This window comes from Gigantopelta aegis, chromosome 4 (assembly GCF_016097555.1).
Source record: "Gigantopelta aegis isolate Gae_Host chromosome 4, Gae_host_genome, whole genome shotgun sequence".
Classification (NCBI taxonomy): Eukaryota; Metazoa; Mollusca; class Gastropoda; order Neomphalida; family Peltospiridae; genus Gigantopelta; species Gigantopelta aegis.
Genome location: NC_054702.1, coordinates 50972538 through 50993792, shown reverse-complemented (window position 1 = coordinate 50993792; position 21255 = coordinate 50972538). Strand labels below are relative to the sequence as shown.

Genomic DNA, 21255 nt, shown 5'->3' with positions numbered 1-21255 from the left:
ATTTTGTTTAACGATATGATTAGAGGACATTGATTAAACAATAGCTGTTGGATGTCAGACGTTTGGTAGTATGAGTTTTAATTGATCATTTGGATGAATCTGGTATAGTTTGCAATATGTTTTATATGAAATAAATTTACTTTTGTAACTTTCATATGGAGACTTTTCACATTGACTATGTTGTTTCTTTTTGTTTCTTTTTGTTTTGTTTCTGTAGAGCTCCTTTTGAGGGTATATATGATATGATTCTCCTACGAAATACCATTGTAAAAACTGGACTAGATGTGGGCAGCATGCTACAAAAAGACACCCATCCAGATGTTGAAGAAAGTATTATAAAATCAGTACGTACATGTTGCATTTTCCTGATGATACAGATCCATCCATCTGTATCATTCTTATTAATTCATATAGGATCTTCAAACCTTGCAGGGCACAATACTTCACGAGAACCGTTGTTCTGTTCATGTGTCGGTTATGCAACTTTAAAATAGCGAGAACCGCCAATCGGTTACGTGGTGAACAATTACATTCTAAAATTAAAAATACCATACATGTGTATATCGGTCATGAAAGTGAAATCAGTTTGTTTTTAAATACATTTGAACCGCCAAGGTAGGCTAACTCATCGGTCACAATGAACTATATTCATGTAACCGAACAATTGGTTACCTAAATAAAACTTACGTGAACTGACTTCAGGTTACCTATGATTTTGAAATATTGTCCTCTGCCTTGGGATGGCATTGTGTCGCATACCATAACTAGGTCATTGCGACCTACTTTTTAAACATTACTGGACATTAAAGGAAATCCATGTCCAGGCCATATCTTCTTTATCAGTTTAATGGATCATCAAACTTTGCATGTAAGTACAACTTGGGATGGTAATGTGTTGCGTTCCTTAACTAGGTCACCAATACCTGCTTTTCACACATTACGGCACATTGAAGGAAATCCTTGTCCAGGCCATATCTTCTTTATCAGTTTAATAGATCATCAAACTTTGCATGTAAGTACAACTTGGGATGGTAATGTGTTGCGTTCCTTAACTAGGTCACCAATACCTGCTTTTCACACATTACGGCACATTGAAGGAAATCCTTGTCCAGGCCATATCTTCTTTATCAGTTTAATAGATCATCAAACTTTGCATGTAAGTACAACTTGGGATGGTAATGTGTTGCGTTCCATAATTAGGTCACCAAGACCTGCTTTTCACACATTACGGCACATTGAAGGAAATCCTTGTCCAGGCCATATCTTCTTTATCAGTTTAATAGATCATCAAACTTTGCATGTAAGTACAACTTGGGATGGTAATGTGTTGCGTTCCTTAACTAGGTCACCAATACCTGCTTTTCACACATTACGGCACATTGAAGGAAATCCTTGTCCAGGCCATATCTTCTTTATCAGTTTAATAGATCATCAAACTTTGCATGTAAGTACAACTTGGGATGGTAATGTGTTGCGTTCCATAATTAGGTCACCAAGACCTGCTTTTCACACATTACGGCACATTGAAGGAAATCCTTTTCCAGGCCCTGTCTTCCATATCAATTCATATAGGATCATCAAACTTTGCAAACACATACATCTTTGGTTGGCGGTGTGTTGCTGGCTACATTTGACAGGTGTATCATGTACATCACTCGTACACTTGTTTTTGTTTTGTTTTATAATACTGACAAATTAAACTCCTCTCTTACACATTAAGTTCTATTTTTATACTATCTTTTTAATTGCCAGGGCTGCATTCAAATCTTTGACTAATGTGAAATCTAATTAAAACATGTATTGTATTTTATAATTTTCAATTCACAAAACATAACATTTTGTAATTTTGCTACATCTGCTTTAATGAATTATAGCACAGAAGAAATATTTTGCTTTGTAGTGTCGCAAGCTGTCAGAAATCTGCGATGAGCTGGTAATGAACTCAAAGGAGCCATTGGTTGTTCAACCGGCATCTTTAGAGTTGGCTACTATCAGAAAGAAACAAGGAGAAGAACTGGTAAGAATTTACTAGTTCAATCCTGCCATAATCTGAAATTTTAGTACTTGGCTCTTCCAAAAGTTGTGTAAGTGTGAGGGAATATAACGAAATTAATATAAAACTATTCTTAGAACTGTATTCTAATTCACTTTGCATATAACATGAAATATGATAGGCTAATTAAATCCATTTGCGGCAGTAAATCCAGCATTAACATGTCGGACATTTGGGGGATTCTCCAAGAGCCAATTTACATATTCATATGCTACTTCTTGCTGTTTAGTTGGACTTTCTGAAGAAAAAAGCATACTCCTCTAAATTTTATGACATAATGCTGTTTATAAATGTTGTGTGACGTCATGTGTGTGAAGCTGACAGGAATTCCAAATTAAGTATTGGCATCTATGTTTAATTATGAATCTTCATTATCGAGCACCAGTTGTCGTGATGAGTTGCAATGTTGGTATTGTCATTAATAAGACAATAAAATACAAAAACGAGATTAGGAGCAACAGTTGTATTACGGGTCAAAACATATTTTTTTATCTGCTTGCGCTATAAGGAAGATGACTTGAAACACGATCGTAGTGACCAGGTTTTTGAAAATGTTGCTTTCATTCCAAAAAATTGTTATGTAAACAAATTTTTTTTTAAATGCCTTTATTGAATTAGAATGGTGATAACTATGTTGTATTTGACCATTTGCAGATGTTATTGCTGGTTTTAGTTGAAAATTTAGTTTTACCGGCAACGCGGTGCAGACCGTGAAACATATATTTACGACTGTAAAATGAGCATTAATGTTTTCAAATGGTCAAATACAACACAGTTATTCCCTAAGTACTGGTCAACAAATCAGTTTACCAAAAAATCATAATGTTGCGTACATAATATACTGAGTTTTATTTGTGTTTTTGCTTTCAGGGTCTTCACATCTCATCTTTGTACTACGTCACTCATTCTATAAGTGGAATAAAAGAACTGGTAGGTGAATTTCAGTGACAGCAATACTTTATACATCTTCTAGATTCTTATAAATGTACAATATTATTATCATCAAGTATTGTCAATTACAAAATTAATGTTTTCACATTGATCTTTTATGTGTTGCTGTGGTCATGAAAAATGGGAAAGATTAATGCAAACAAAAAACTGTCACTTGGAAAAATCAGTTTAAAAGATCAGTTAAAACCGTAGGAGATTGTTAAATATAGAATACTAAATGAGCTTGCCTGTTGTACCATTTTTATGAAATGAGTTAACAGTTTTGGTATCTGACGAGCAAAAGCGAGTCGTATACCAACACTTCACAAGTTTCATAACAATGGTATGACAGGCAAGCTAATTTAATATTCTATTTATACAAACCCAACTGCAAACGGAAGTAAACATTTGTCAAGACCTACTACACGTTATTTTTCTACAAATTGGGTCAGCAAGTAATCTACAATGTATGTCACGCTCACATCATGCCAATATTACACTAGTTAGATACTGAGTGATTGTTATGACATGAGCAATATCTTACACTGGTGTGTAATATATAGCATCCTACCATTCACACTTGTTAGTTAATTCAGGCTGTCCAGCGATCCTACTTTTCCCATTTTTTGGTCTTTGTCCTATTTTTCCTACTTCTTCAAAATACCTACTTTTTTGTTTGAAAATGCTTCAAATTGCTGTTAAAGTGTACATATTGCTTGTGTTATAAAAATCTACAGTTATGGGAATTTAAATTTTTTAAAATGCTGCAATATATATATCTCACAATGTGCAGCACCATATAATCTCAACATATTAAATTTAAGCTGAAGTTGATGTGAGATGAAGTTTTATTTCTGTCACTCAGATGTTACTTTTGCCATACATGTCTAAAGTTGTGTGCTCCTTCAATACTCACCTGAGTACTGGAGTTGTATTGAGCCTGTACATGGGTTTATTGATCAGAGGGGACTATAGGTTTCAGCTCCATCCTTCTCTGCCTGTCCGTCTGTTGCACATATAGTTTTCCCTATGTTTTTTCTCTCCATGCCTTGAGCCATTTCAAATAAATGTATAACATAAGATACATGTTATTTTGGATAGAACAAAAAATATAAGTACAAACTGGGCACCACATAAAAACATTTTAAAGTATTTTCTCAGTAATACCACTTTTTGGATTTAACACATTCGTTTTCCCAGTATGTGAGCATGCTTAATGTTGCTACGTACCCTTTCAGTCCTACTTTTTCTATATTTTCATTCCTACTTTTGTCCTACTTTTTCATAAGGTGTGCTGGACAGTCTGCTAATTACTTATTCAGACAGCCTTCTTTGATCATAAATAGTTTTGGAAACACAGCTGGTTTATTTTACCAGTTTTATGTAAGCAAATTCTTATTTGTAAAATTATGATCTTTATTTACAGTCACCTGCCGATTTGTGCCGAAAAATAGAAAAAGGTGATGAACTCATTCAAGTAAACAACCAGACTGTGGTAAGAAAGAGTTGTATTCTGTTGCTTGTGGAACTGTCAAGTCCTGTGTCTTGATCCATTTATTTTTATTTTTTTTAGCTCAGTCGGTCGAGTGTTCGCTTGAGGTGCATGGGTCGCAGGATCGAACCACTTCGGTGGATCCATTTAACTGATTGGTTTTTTTTCTCATTACAACCAGTGCACCACAACTGGTCGAAGGCTGTGGTATGTGTTGTCTAGTCTGTGGGAAAATGCATATATAAGATCCTTGCTGCATTAGGAAATATGTTGCGGGTTTCCTCTGATAACTGCATGTCAGAATTACCAAATGTTCGACATCCAATAGCCGATTATTAATTAATTAATGTGCTCTATTGGTGTCATTAAACAAAAACAAAAACAAAACATTTTTTAAACATAAAATGTTTACTCTAAAGTGACTTAGCATTATAGTATTGATTTGTTTTAAACATGAAAGAATTTTAATTGGATAGGCTGCACCATTTTTGTTATTGTTTTTTGTTGGATTTTCTTTGTCTTTTGATGGGTCGTATTATGGTATGGTGTTGTCTGTTGGTAGATCCATAAATTGTTTGTGTCCAGAGCGTATCTTCCTTATCAATTCATATTGTATCATCAACATTACCTGTAAGTACAACTTGGGATGGCAGTGTGTTGCATCCCATAACTAGATCACTGAGACCTACTTTTGAACCTCACCAGTACTCTTCGTTAAAACTGCAATTCTGGGTACACTTTCAAAATTATTTAACCATTTAGAGTAATTATCCACATTATTTTTGTTTACATTGACATGCTATTGTACAATTATAGCTAATTGGCGTTATATAAAAACACATTGTTCAGAATTGAGAATCATCTCATCTTTTTATATATATATATAATAAAATTTTCTTTGCGTCTATACACTTTACGGCAATCTGATTGGTCCAGAGGTGCTTACTTTTTTTCGTTCTTATCTCGATGAACTAAAAAAAAAATTAAGCCACGCCTACTACCCCCACCACGCTGACTCGTACTATTTTGTGCAACAAGCCGGATTATTCTGGCAATCATATTTAGATATTTTGAAGAAAACACACGTGAAAGCTACACAAAATATATACAATAAATTAATGGAAAATGCTATAGCAGAGTAGACGTATGGATCTATACGCATTGATTAAAACAACAACAAAAAACCCTCTTCGCTAATCATGACATGAGACTCAGTTGTTGGCCAAAGAAATCATGTAGGAAACTTCACGCCTGTAACTTACTTGTAAGCGATGTTCAACAGCTGTTGGCGAAAATTAAACGGTTCCACCGACAGCATAAATGTTAGACACGTTCCCTTCATTCACTTTCATAAAATATAAACTAAACACGAACAGGACAATTCCTTCCAATACAACTAAATGATCCGTAAAAATGCACAGCAGCTAAAGGAAATGACGTCATTTACAAAAAAATCACCTGATTCAAATTCCTACGCGACATAAGTATCAATGAAGTTTACACAAACAATACTACAAGCATATTTAAATCTAAACAAAATAAATTCAGTTATGTATTGTTGAAGTATGCATATAAATTTAATTATAAGATTTGACCACAATTATTTTTTGGTTCATGCAAGTATGAACCAAAAAAAAAGATGTGCACACTTTTGTATGACCCTCTACGCGGGATCATACAATGTGCACATCGTTTTTTCGGTTCATACTTTCATGAACCAAAAAATAATTGCGGTCAATTCTTAAATATATTATCAAAGGAACAAATAAAGACAGAAGATCAGTATATATTTTTTTTGATTGATACTTAAAATTCTTTTGAGCTAATAATTTTAGAAATACTTATTCATTTAAAATAACTATTTTGTACTTGAATTGCCTACAACTGCTTGCCTGCAATAATTTGAAGGTATTTTTATGGTAGCACCTAGTTAGTTAATTCAGTTAATAATGCCCTGGCATTTTCCCCTCCGGGCATTTCCCCCCGTCTTTTCCCCCCTGGTATTTTCTCCCCTATGTCATTTTCCCCCAGTCATTAGTGGTATAAATAAATAACACTATTATTTTATAATATTTTATGTGAAACATTGAAAACAAACACATGAACACATTCAACAGTCTACATTTGCAGGTTGTGTGCAATGTCTCGTAAGTAGTCCAACACTGGCCGGTTGTATTTGCTAGCAAAAGTGCTAATCTTACCTGGAAATTGAATTAAGAGGGTTAGAAAGTAACTTTTCTACTCTATTACTGTATAAAATCAATTTCAGTTAAATTCTTTATTAACGTTTAGCTATACAGCTCATCTCTATAAACAAGATTACAATTATAATACAAGTACAGGAGAAACAAAACACAAGCAAACAATACATAAACATTTTAAAATGTCATATATCAAAACGGGGGTGGGGGGGATTTACAGGGGTGGGGGGGAATATACCAGAGGGGAATTGTACTGGGGGTAAAATATTCGGGGGGGGGGGGGGTAATGTCCTAGAATCTTTTTTATTGATACAATATATAACTAAAAACATTTAATTTCAGCTTGGTTGGCAGTTGAAAAAACTTGTAGAGACATTAAAAGAAAAACCTAAAGAGGTTATTCTCTTGTTGAAAAAACGCCCGAGGCACATCAGTCCATTTGGAGTAATACCGAATCGACGAAAGCAGTTAAATAAACAACATGCACAAGCTGCAACTCTGCCCAAGTCTCTGAAGAAAAGACGGTCACGTGATGGAGAATCTAAACAACCGCGACCTTCACTGCAGGAATACGGAAGTAAAACCAAACACTCGGGGGAATACCTGGATGCCAAGTAAGTGATTGTTTTATTAGTCCCTTACTGGGCCAGCCGGAGGGGACTATAGATTTTGTCTTCATCTGTCTGTCCCATATATGATTTATAAGATATTCTTTTTAAAAAATTTCAATTCCTCAAGATATTGAGTAGCAATTTTGTAGATATAGGATTCGATACAAGTGTTTTTTTAATACAAAAAATATTAATTGGTATAGTCTCTCCAGGCCCTCCCCTTAGCAGTAGGGAAGTGTCTCAGCACGCCAGCCCTTACCAGGCTGGCTGTGCGGGACTGCCCATGTCTGGTCCTGATAACTTGGACATTTCCAGGTACACCACCCCTAACCCTGGTGGTTGTGCAGGAATTGAGTGATGGGAATCTTTTCCTCGTAGACCCCCCATCTCACCCTGCAGCTTCTGCCAGCGGGATAGGATCAGTGTGGCTCTTCCTTGGATCTTGGATATCTGAGAGGTATACACCTATAAATGTGACTACCAGAGGTCTATTGAAGTTTGATTTTGGTCAGCATCTTCAGGGTCCCCACCCTCCATTGACACCAAACTCGATGGTTCAGAGTAAGACTGGGAGCCAAGCCCTAAGTCTCTCCTGCAGCGGCATACAGGAGCTGTTCCCTAAAACCTAGTGTGGGTGAGGCAGTAGAGTTGCCTCTACTCCCTCCACCTAGACTGGCCAGGGTTTTGGAACAGACGTCCTATCCCTTACCTACCATTTTGTGGGTTCGGTCCACTGAGTGGGACGGCATGATAAGAAGGATTATATCCATGCAGTCTCATGCCGCTTGGTAGTTTACAGCTCTTCTCGGAGCAGAATGTCTGGAAGAATTACCAGATACGGCTTATCCCCTCCTCTGGGCACAGGCAGGTACCCCTGCAAGTTTAGCCTCCCTTGAGCTGTCACAGAGGCTTATGACTAATATGACAAGGCGGGATGCCGTTACCAGACAGATATCTCTCACGGCACCACCAGCAAGAACTTCAAACTGCTCCCATACAGTCAGAAAGAAAGAAGTGTTTTATTTAACGACGCACTCAACACGTTTTATTTACGGTTATATAGCGTCAGACATATGGTTCAGGACCACACAGATTTTGAGAGGAAACCCGTTGTCGCCACTACATGGGCTACTCTTCCGATTGGCAGCAAGGGATCTTTTATTTGTGCTTCCCACAGGCAGGATAGCACAAACCATGGCCTTTGTTGAACCAGTTATGGATCACTGGTCGGTGCAAGTGGTTTACACCTACCCATTGAGCCTTGCGGAGCACTCACTCAGGGTTTGGAGTCGGTATCTGGATTAAAAATCCCATGCCTCGACTGGGATCCGAACCCAGTACCTACCAGCCTGTAGACCGATGGCCTGCCACGACGCCACCGAGGCCGGTCCCATACAGTCAGAGTCCCCACTTGACTCTTCTTTGGATGAGCTGATGACCAAGTGGTTTAGAGTCTAAAGAGAACTCTACAGTGGTTACCCCTACAAAACAAAAAGCTCCAACTACCATCTGTCTAGCTTCTCCAGCAACTTCATCTAAGGCCCTTACAGGAGGTCATTTAAATTGCTGGGAGAAGAAAGGTGCTAGGCGAGGAGTTAGGTGATCCCAGACTAGAGGGTCAAAAGGAAATGGTAGCAAGCGCCATCTACAGTTGGGTAAGAAGAGTGCTCCCAGTTTAAAAAGCCAGACGGGCCACCTTCGACCCAGTGTGGACATCCCATGGGCTGGTTAGGTGGGAACACCTACTGTGCTAGAAGTATCCCTAAACAGCCTGTCATCTCCAGGGTTTCTTTTACAAAAGACAAAGCCAATTGACCTTCAGGCTGATCTGTCCATAAAAGCTTAAAGCTTTTCATAGGTCATTTGTGTGCAGCAAGCGAGGACTCTTGGGTTATTTCAGTAATCTAAGAGAGGTTCAAATCGGGCAACTTCCCTCCTCTGCTATCAAACCCAGTTTTTCAAAGGTCTTACCAAGACTTAGTTTGCTGAACAGCTCTATGGGACATAATCCAAAAGTACCTCCAAAAAGGAGATCGGACTTCCCTGGAGGATCAACTAGGCCAGGATTCTACTCTTGGGTTTTTCTGGTTCTAAAACTGTCAGGAGCTTGGTGCATGGTCATAGACGTACAAAACAAAAACATCTACAAGTCACTTCTTTTGATTTGCTATCACGTGTATGCAATATTTCACTAATAAATAGTTGGCTACCAGTAATCTCTGACCCATCCATGACATCAATATACCTACTGATATAACTTTGTTAAAGTTATAAAGTGTAAACATTGGAAAAACAAAAGTTAATTGTTTTGCCGCCATTTTGTTTTTTACACTGGAATCCAAAGATTTGTTACTCTAATACTAATAATATGCAAAACGGTAACCAGTCTTTTATTAGTTTTAAAGGTTGCATGTCACTATTTACAAATACTTTAAATGTGTAAATTATTAATTTAATTTATAAAATATGACATAAATTGCAAATTTTATTTTAAAAAGGCTTAGGAACACAGTAACATGAATAGATAAAGTTATAAAGTGTAAAAAGTACTCAAATTGAAAAAGTTACTGTTTTATTGGGGGGGGGGGGGGGGGGGTAAGCCTTAAATTGCAATACATGTACACTTTATGCTAATAAAGGTTCTTGATTGTTTCTTTTTTCTTTTTGTTTTTTGAGGGGGGTGGGGGGGCGAGGTCCCATTCATAAGTGAATAAATAATGCTGTTAATTGTTGTAATATATCGGTAACATGGATTATTTTTTATAACTTAGGTGGTTTTAGTGGAAACAATTATTTTAAAATTAGGTACGGTAACTTTATTCTAAACTGATGAAAATTATTTGCATATTTTTCTAAACAAACCATAAAGCATCTGTTGTGTAAATTGACAAATTGATTAAACATGATCTCAGTATGAAAAATGGACATTAAAAAGTTAATTATTTTAATTTACTGGGTTTTTTTTGTTTTATCAACAGTTAAAATTGGGCAAGTGAAGTTTTCACCATGGCCAGTGAATTTTCAAATCCACTGGCCCTATGGCAAGTGAATTTTAAAAATATTCTAGAACCCCTGCATACACCATCTAATCAGTTCACAGTAGTGGTCAAATTCAAGCTGGAATTTGTATATGCTATAAAACAGGCACCCATAATCGGGGAATGGGCAATATCAATAGATTTATTGGTTGCTTACCTTCATGTTCAAATACATCCACAAGCATGGAAATTCCTCCGATTTGCTTGCAAAGGAAGAGTCTACGAGTTTCGTGTCAACCCTTTGGACTGGTAGCGGTTCTTTCTGTCTTCACGAGAATCATGAAGACAGTGTCGTCCTACCTTCACAAGGCAGGACACAGGTTCCATACATACCTAGACGACTCCCCTTTGTTCGGCAGGGGACCACGAGAGGTGTCTTCATCAGGTGGAGTTGATTTCCTCAAATGGGGGAAAAACCTCAATGTGATTTGTTTGCTACTCGCCTCAGTGCGTGGCTGCCCCTGTTTGTTTCTCCTGTGCCAGAACCTCCTGTGTGGAGCTGTGATTCTCTCACACTAGATTGGGTGGCTCTAAGGCCTATGTTTGCTTTTCCCCACCAGTGTTATTGGTTAGGGTTTGAGGCAAGTACAAATGGAGCAGGCGGTGCTAACACTCCTGGCTCTAGCTTGGCCAGCCCAATCTTGGTTTGCACTACTACTTTCACTGATAGTGGAAATACCAATCAGACTGCCCTTGAGAAGAGACCTGTTACCCAACCAGTGTCAAAACTGGCCCATCACAGCATCACGTGTGAAGATTATCAATCATCTCTTACACAGAGAGGTTTTTCTGAGAGAACTGCCACCTGATTGTCTTCAGAAAAATCGCACTTAGCAAAATGCTACGGCGAGTGAAGACCAAGCATTATTAATTTATGAAGCAATTGGTACATGTAAATGTAGAGACATATGTTGCAAAAATGAACCAATAAACCAATAATGTTTTCATCTTATTTTATGTTGTTTGGTTCATTTATGTAGTCTGACTTTTCTTTTTCAGGAATGGAGTTATTCAAAAATTTCAGGAGCAGTGCTATAGAAATATTATGTGTGTGTATATATATATATATATATATATATATATAAAATTTTAATTACAATATGTACTATTCAGATAATTTGATGCACACAATTATATATACCTTTTCAGTGTTAGATGGTTTGATGAACGTGCAGCTAAACGTGTAGGAATCATCTTGTCTTGAATTTCATTATTATGTACAATGAAAATAATTAGGATAGTTGGGATGGAAAAAACTGACTGGTTCTGAGGAGGTGGTTCAATTAGAACTACAACCCAAGCATCTCAGGTGTGCATTACTGACTGAATTAGATCCTTCATATAATTAATTATTTTTATTTTTATTTTTCAAATAACTTGTTAAACATAGCCTACAGTTAGTTCAGTTGACAAGTGTTGGTTGCGGCATTGAAATTCAGGTGGCATTTTTAATTCAACAATTATGCAACCGGTCTCCATCCCTCGACATTTTGTAACACGTCGTTTGACCTACCACTACCAGTTACAAACGGCTCTGACATCTATGTCAAGTCAGCATTATGTTATTGATCTAGAATGGTCCCAATGTTGTTGATAAAAAAAAAATGCAAACACCGACCAAATCTGTCATTACAAAGGATTTAATTCCAAATTTGTGATGCCATAATAAAGATAATCTAAAAACACATTAAAATATAGACACCACCATAAATGCAAAACAAGTTGACATAGACCAGTGTCTGCGTGCAGCCAGAGTTCTAAGAGTAAAAATAATCTGACCCCGATAGCTATGATTGGTCAATATGCTACAGACTACTGCGCATCAAATCATGTTCCAGACACATGGTCTGTGACTTTCTAACAAATGTATTGAAATAAACAAAAATTGAATAGTCGGCTATGGTCATTACTGTTACTATATTTTTGTACATATACACATGTATAGATAAATAACAGAGGTACATTCATTAACCTCTGGCTGAAATACAAATATTTAAATGAAGTTTTATTTGATTTTTTTGTTAAATATATGAAAAAGAAAGATAATAGACGTAAAAAAAAAAAGATTTTTTTTTTTAAAACGAGACCTGGGCCTATTCTACATACATATTATCATTTCTTTTCCTTCTTTTTATTATTCTGTTTACTTTTGATTGTCTTTTTCTAAAAAAAAATGTTTTTTAAAGAAAGTTTCATACTTGCCATTTTCGGGACCTCACATAAGCTTTGTAGGCTAACAGTTATGAACTAATCGAGAAAATTTAAGTGACTTGGCTGATTTCCATAACGAATTCATTTGTGTAGGCTATAGAAGACACTATTTAATTCAATTCCTTTTTTTCATAACTATATGAACAGTATAAATGAGTTAGCCGTATCAGACATTGTGATCTGTTACCTTATAAAAGTGGACTGTTTCTAATTAGGCGTATCATAAAATATTGTTTGTTTCCGGTTACCCGACCGACCCTAATTTGAACCTGCCGACTATAAAACTTTTTTTGTATATCCAAAAGTGTTTTTTTAATATAACAACGATTTCCACGAAAACATTCCAAAACTATCAGAAGCACTAATTTGGTGTCATTTAGGGGGTAACCCTACTGTCTTTTCCGATTTGCGGACGTATATCGGTGGTTTTATTGTCGCAAATTTAGTTTTATTGGCGACCCGTTAGCCACAAAATGTTTTCTTCTAACAATTGATTGATGGAGTTACTTCCCTTCAAATTGAAGTTCGGTAACTTTCGTGAGATATCGGGCAAAGAGTCGGAAAATTGTTTTCACGAATATATGCGATCTTTTCCGATTTACTCTACATCTAAGCTTAGCGAGGTGTTCCGATTAATAATAATAATAATAACAACTATATTTAATGATTTACTCCAGCGACAAACTGGCCGTGTAAAAATTTAGTGACCTTCTGATAAACTAGGGGAGGGAATGTTTACCGATACTGATGGAGTTTACTGCCAAATCAAATGATTAAATATGTCAGTAAGATCTCGATGCGTTTCGTTATTTTTTGTAAGTGGTCACTGGGAACTTTCCTTTTTTTAATTAAGTTATAAAATAGATATAGAAAATAAAATGGCCATACGGTTTTTGTCCTCTTGAAAATTGTATAATGGAAAAAAAAGCCCTTATATTTAAAACTGCACATAAAATATACCCCCAAAACGTCACTTTACCATGCCTTACTTCATTTCTAGGGAAAACACTGTGATGAATGGTATTGTTGGTTTGCATAATGTTTTTCCTACCTACCTACCCTATATTTTTCCAGCATGTAATAGGAAACAAGTAATAATAAATTAATAGGCAAAAGAGTTTTGATCGGATTGGTACATCGTAAAATATGTCTATTAAACCAGTGTTTTCCTATTTCCATAGCAAAGATAAGTGCATGGACACTACCATTCACATCACATTTTTTTCCTTGTTATTAAACTGGTCTTTCTATAGCTCTTGCGCATCTTAAAACACAAGATCTGTAGTTAGCTCCCCTGTGTATCATGTCATGAAAACATTTTGCTTGTTGTTTGAAAGCTACATGTAATTATTAGGAATGTCAAATACATTTTTAAAGATTAGTGATAGCCAAAGAGTTATTTTGTTACGCCTGTCTTTGGCATTGTCAGTACGTACGCCCATCTGTAAACTTTTCGTTTCTGGAGCATATCTTTTTTATCAATTATATAGGATCATCAAACCTTGCATGTAAGTACAACATGGGATGGTGGTGTGTCAAGTCCCACAACTAGGTCACTATGACCTACTTTTAATGGGCATATCATGAACCTTACCTGTACTGGTTTAAATTATGTTTGTTTTTTCTCTGTAAACTGTTTATTTGTAATGTGGGTCAATATTCAATAACCCGGTTTTACTTGAGACAAAAGTGGGGCATGACTAATTTGGGTAATTTGCTAAAATCTTTTGAGGGGTATCAACAAGTTAAGTGCCTGACATCTTGGTTATTGTGTACATACATGTGTACATGTATTTTCCACACAATTCTTTGAGGAAGAATAAGCTGTTTTTGATAAATATGTGACAGATTATTCTGTTTACTTTTTTTTTTAAATTATAATGGAAGTCACTGTACTTTGTGAGAAGCATGTTAAAATTTTGATCTCAAATTAAGAGTATCCCATGTGGTGGTAGGGAATTTATTCTTTCCGTCTCTAAGCAGGGTCTCACATTTACCATTTCTGAAACATGTAGCAGGTGGGTTGTCATTAAATACTTGTCCTCTGATAACTGCATGATCACCAGTTTCTGTCATCTAATGCATCCATAATGCATTCTTGGGTTGTTGGAACCCTTCAGTAGATATGGCCTTATTGACTCAGAGTTTGTAAAGTTGTGGTTCAGTAACACGATGCTGAGTTTTAGGTTAGTTATTTTTATATATAGGTTATGAATATTGTGCAAGTAAAACACCTACATGTTAAACCTGCTTAGCAACCAGTATATACCGTGATAGCATTCTCAGGGTTTCAGTTAGGAGATAACCATCAACCAACTGAATCAGTTGTTTACAGAACTACTGTATACAATGTATATCACAATACAGAATACACTCACCATCAGTACAATAGATAAGAAACTTGCATTCTCCAACTTAATCCATTATTCATTGAAACAAATTGCATGATTGCTAAATTAACTTCTATTTTATTTTTTTTTAATGATAAAGCCTATTTACAAAACTAATACCCCAAAACAATAGGATCCTGATTCGGTCAGGAAATCTTCCACAGTGGATGGATGGCATTAAGCGTGATGCATATAATAATACTAAACGTGTAATCTCTGATTTCCTATTTAGTTTCTGACAATCTTCGCTGTGTTCTGCCAGGATATATTACTTTCACTAGTTTATAAGGGTTAAATTACATAGTATTTATTTGATGATGCAGATGTTTGGCCTCGTGGGCTAAAGCATTGTACTTGTTTACAATGAATACGTTCTGTCAGTAGTGCATTCGAATCCCTGACCTGAATGCATAAAAAGTTCAAATTGCATTGTTTCGCGGGTGTTGATTCTTGAAAATAATCTACATCTAGAACAATAGTGTGTCATCACAGGTATGGATTAAATACAGATAAAACTTGATATTGCCACAGTAAAAAAAACCCCGATGTTTAAAATTTGTCAATATGTATGAAATATTGTATCCAATTTTAAAAGATTTCAAACCCATAACCACTTAGTAGGTGCACTTATGATCTGTTTTGTTTTTATTTCGTACCCTCAAATTATTTTCAGGCAGAAAGTGTGAATATACATAATTTTTATGTAATAGATTTCCATCCATTACAAAAACTTCATATTTATATTTATGTATAATTTACAGGCGTTTCCCCAGGATTTAATTTTTTAAGGCGCTTACATTTTTAGCATCAGTTTAATGCAAATCATGCCAAAATAAGAGGGTTTGGTGTAGTGGGAAACATAGGGCCTAGGAAACACCGGGTTATATCAAAACCTAGGTTTAACACTGGTTTACGCAAAACACTGAAAAACATAACCAAGACATACACCCGTGGTGTATTTCATATGTGTGTGTTTTACCCGTGTTTACAAAACCACGCTTTTTACATGGGTTACCCGCAGATTTGGAAAGGGACATAAGCGAGTAATAGCTTACACTTCATCACTTTGTAGTTGAAACTCGTTACCGGTATGTTATTAGCATTCACGTTCGAGATGGGGGATTAGCTACCTCCTCCTCCTCCTCCTCCCCCCCCCCCCCCCCAAATGTTGAGCAAAACTTCACATTCTGTCAAAAATGATGGACATATTTGGGAAAATAAGCTGACCTGAAAACGTTTGACCATGTATTTTCAGAACTGTGGGCCTGTACTGCCTTGTTCCCCCTTTATTAAGATGAGACAAACAGGAAAGTATGTCATTATAAGACTATGATAAGTCTATGATAGACGTTTATTCCTTTGATACCGGTGGTAACCAATCAACTTTCATTACTAGTACTTCCTGTTTTTGTACCGGCCTCGGTGGCGTAGTGGTTAGGCCATCGGTCTACAGGCTGGTAGGTACTGGGTTCGGATCCCAGTCGAGGCATAGGATTTTTAATCCAGATACCGACTCAAAACCCTGAGTGAGTGCTCCACAAGGCTCAATGGTTAGGTGTAAACCACTTGCACTGACCAGTGGTCCATAACTGGTTCAACAAAGGCCATGGTTTGTGCTATCTTGCCTGTGGGAAGCGCAAATAAAAGATCCCTTGCTGCTAATCAGAAAGAATAGACCATGTAGTGACAGCGGGTTTCCTCTCAAAATCTGTGTGGTCGTTAACTATATGTTTGATGCCATATAACCGTAAATAAAATGTGTTGAGTGTGTCATTAAATAAAACATTTCTTTCTCTTTTTTTCCTGTTTTTGTGCAGTTCATACACCATGAAGAAAATGTTTATTTTTACTAATTTAATAAATAACTATATGGGCAATTCCTTGGTCAAGTAAACCAATAGGTCATTTTTAGAAACTCATTCAAGTGAGACAAGTTTGGTATCATTTGAAAGGTTATTATCTCTAGTGTCCAATATTACATTAATCCTTTGTGTTTTAGTCACTTATAATGCAACTAATGCACCAACCATGAATGCAGCAATATTTTACAAAAGATTCTATTAACACATTTATCAGCATATTTGAGTAAAATAAGTGAGTAAAAATAAAAATCTTTATGCAGAAATAATCCCAGACATGTCCTTTGTTAATTGACATAATATATAAAAGACAAATTTATATTTCAAGCAGACTTTTATCCATAATATGTACGTCCAACACCAAAAAAAATTAAAAAATTAATCTCCACTTATGCTAACTGGTTGTAAAATGTTACTAACTGAGATGCAATGTTAATTTTATATGGTTGATTAAAAAATATAAAAACAATTACTGAATATGTAACAATTGCCATGCTACTGTGGTGCTGTTACAGTGTACCGGTACGTCCGACACCATAAAGCATGTTTATTTTTTCCAATTTTGAAGCAAAGTATATTTGATATTTATGCAATGCCAGTATGATTTTAGGAGACATTTTTTATAACTAGAGCCAATTATGAATACCAGTATTAATTTTTTAACCGTATAAGTGGATTAAGAGGAATTTATCAAAGTGTGCAAACCGCAGCTTCCCGCCAAAAGTGTTGATTATATTTTAAAAGGTAAAAATTATACTTGTAGCTAACTGTTCATCTCCATAACAAAATAACAAACCCAGTAATTGCATTTAATGCCAGAATTATACAAATTGGAACATTTGTAGAGGATCACAACTAACATGATAAATGTGATGTCACATTTGAGGAAACCACTTTTACATTTATTGGCAGCACTTTACTATTTTGAAATTTTCTAGTTACTTTTACAGAGATTATGTGTAGAATCAATAAATATAAAGCTGTTTATCACAAATAAATACAAAAATATTAAAATATATCTCTTGCACCTTGTTCAGGTTCCTAGTCACTTGGGGCTGCCACAGCTACAGTTACCCCATCTTATATGCCTTTAATTTGAGAATAATGAAATTTTTCTGTGGTGGTGTCATCTCATAGTCAAACATGTAGCTAGTGGTAATTTTTCTTGTGTCACTTGTTATTTGTAGGTGTACACTAGTCACAAGGTGGCCACTTTGCCCCCCACCCCACCCCACCCCATGTAGTCATAGGTGTTACCTTGAATTTTTGAATGGTGTTCATCTTAATTGCACTGAACTAGTTAAGTTCGGCTAATATTTAAGAATTCTTTCAAAACAAAGAAGAAAAAACAGGGCCAAGTGGGGGTTCATCCCCACCCCCTGAACCCACTTCCTGTTCCAAAACATGGTAACTGTTCTTCATTTTCTTCAAACAAAAATAATAAATCCTAGCTCAAACTGTGTTTTTGTTTTTAATATCATCTTGTTTGTTAATTATAATGACTGTTTTACAAAACTTGTAAAGTTGTATTTCACACGAATACGTCCGACACCAATCTTGTTTATCTCTATTGTTTTAGTGTGTGATTAAAACAAAGTTTTTAGATCTGATTTACAGATAAACATTTACTCTATAGGAATAGGACACAATATTTCTAATATGCCCTCACACATCACAGAGAATAAGACATAACCATGTGTGGGTGAAAAATTGCAGTTTGTGTGCATACGTCCAACACCATGCATATTTCCCCCTCTACACCTAAGTGTCATAAGGATGGAATAAAGTTTATATATAATAATGGTGCCCTAGTTGGTTCTTACAATGTATAACAATAAAAAGTTGTGGAACGTTTTGTACATTTATGTAATGCTTGGCTGAAGTGTCTGAAATGTATGTTCGACACCACGGAATTGCCCATATTTATTACCCTCAGTGACCACTCATAACAGGGAAAATATTTTCTGTATTTTCTCAATGAGAAATATGCAGTGTTGAGAAGTACAATATTACTGGATGATTTGATGCTTACAAACCAATGACTTTGTCGGTACTAAATATAACATCATCGCAATTTGGCAAACACACAAAATGACGTCATGTACTTTAATGAGTTTGCGTTCATGACTGTTTTAATATTAAATTTATAACAAAATGTAATTTTAACGCAAATCATTATTTATATTTTTAGCAGAATAACGATAACTTTTGTTTTTGAAAATTATATGTGAATGATTAAAATACAAAGTTATAGCAATACCCAGAACAGTGTGTAAATTTACGTGGTTTACGTTTTTCTATAGCCTACATGTACGTGCATGTACGCCTAAAATAAAGGCGTTTAGAGAAAACATAGCTGGGGTAATAAATAGAATAGCAAACTCAATACCAGTTATTATCAATGTATGTCCTGAGTGATTTACTTTTCAAATGATCTCTAAAATACATTCACATTTCATGGCTCTGCAGTACTGATGTAAAACACGATTTTGCTGCCGAAATTATACATGAAGAAAAGTTACTTTGAGCAAACCCAGCGAAAAACCACCAAGGGCAGGTTTAAACAAGCAATACAATTGTAACCCAGTGTTAAACTAAGATTACTGAAAACCAGACATGTGAAATGCACAGTAAACATGACCCAGGGTTTAACCTAGGTTTAAACCATGTTTCCAAATCCCACTGATAACCTAGACATATGAAATCGGCCCATAGTGTTTGCCTTCAAACCAGCAAATCATGTTTTTCTTAATTGATTTTTTTTAATATATTATTTATTTTATATTTCTTTGATTATTTTTTATTTACATGTACATGGAATTTTTATTGTTATTATTATTATTATTTTTTATTTTTTTTTATTTTTTTTTTTTTAATGTTTATTAAGTGTTTAAATGAAAATATTAGGCAGTATTCTTGTTGGATGAAAATTAAAGCTGGCCCGGTGACTGAGCGATTCCCTCCTCCAACTTTCCCCTCATCCTTCCAGTGTCAGTCATTCAGAGGCATTTATTTTGGTGAACCGATCAGTTTTAATATTATATTTTAATAAAGATTTCAATATATTTGAAAAATCTGAATAAATAATTTTTAATTTGATCCCCAAAAGTGGGATGACATTGTTTTGCCTTTTTTTTTCTTTTTTTTTCAAATGAATCGATTGATCACTTTGATATCACCGGCTGATAAAAGTAGTTTTATTTTTATAATGGTGTTATAAATATTATATTTGGCAGCCAACATAGATAATTATAATGCTAAACACTACAGCTTCTGTTGTTTTTATGGTGATATTCCCAACAATTTTTTTTAAATCTAATCTTTTATTAGGAATTACTGAATAAACAAATGATAGTAAATACAAATAATCAGTTTCGACAAATTAAATCTAAAACAGATGACAAAATATCATAACTGAGTTTTTATCAACATGTCTGTACTCGTCGAAGACTGTTTTCTTTGATGTTGAGTTTTCAGACATAAACAGAATGATGTTTTTAGTGTGTGGGGGGGGGGGGGGGGTCAGGATAGAAACGGTTGATTGACACCTTAACTGTAGAGTATTATCTTTCGGATAATAATAAATGGTTGTGGTAAATAATTTTACTGTGCTAATTTGGGGGTAATTTATAAAAGTCACTGTAATGAAAAAAATCATGGATCTCGGCACAGCAGGGGGCTAATCTAGTAATCATACTGGCAGCGAAGTGGAGGTGAGACAAGATGGCATCACATTTGAAGCATGCCAGCTTCATTGTCTGTGATAATTAGCAATTGATCATTGTTAAAGGAAAGGGTGCACTTAATTAGGTATGAAGAACATGTTCACCTATTAGACGTGTGAATACCTGTGCACTGTTAAGTTTCAAAAGTTAAATTGTTACAACTAACAGTCGATTGTCACACATGGCCAGTTAATTGATTTAAGGGTGCTTCCTTGACATCAAAATGCTTACTTACACCTCTAAGGAGTAGCAGTCCACTACGTTACATGTATATATGCCTCTGGGGAAAGCCCTGATTTATTTTTCAAGGGAATCAGTCATATTTTCCTGAATAATTTTATAGGTGGTTTTTTTTATCACTCCATTCTTTTTAAGAAATCTAAGCCACGGCATGGCAGTGGCAATCACATTGGTGTGAACCTTCAAAGCTCTGCTGTTTTCACGTTTAAATGATAATCAATTTATCACAAACTATAAGGCCTTGGTTGATGGAATTTGATTTATGGTTGCATCCATGAATGTTCATCTCAGTGTATGTTTAAAATTGATTAATTTTTTATTATATTTATTTTAATAACTAGACTAATCCTGAATGTTAATCATAAATTATTTCTTTATACACCAAATTAGTTTAATTCTGCAGAATTCTTGTGGTTTTTAAGGATTCATTTTTTAGGACAGGATAGGCAAAAAAAATCAAAAAAATCTGAACTTCTGCAAATATGTGCATTGCTAATTAAAAACA

At 35.3% G+C, this 21255-nt stretch overlaps 1 protein-coding gene across 3 annotated transcripts in view; it reads left to right on the top strand.

The window, feature by feature from the left end:
• LOC121370691 (connector enhancer of kinase suppressor of ras 2-like) overlaps nucleotides 1-21255 on the top strand; it is a 57773-nt gene that overhangs the window by 4468 nt on the left and 32050 nt on the right. For all 3 annotated transcript variants that reach the window (XM_041496098.1, XM_041496099.1, XM_041496097.1), the window contains exons 4-8: nucleotides 218-344; nucleotides 1901-2017; nucleotides 2924-2983; nucleotides 4410-4478; nucleotides 7019-7290. In XM_041496098.1, coding sequence (XP_041352032.1) covers nucleotides 218-344; nucleotides 1901-2017; nucleotides 2924-2983; nucleotides 4410-4478; nucleotides 7019-7290 — 645 coding nt within the window. The remainder of the gene's footprint in view (nucleotides 1-217; nucleotides 345-1900; nucleotides 2018-2923; nucleotides 2984-4409; nucleotides 4479-7018; nucleotides 7291-21255) is intronic.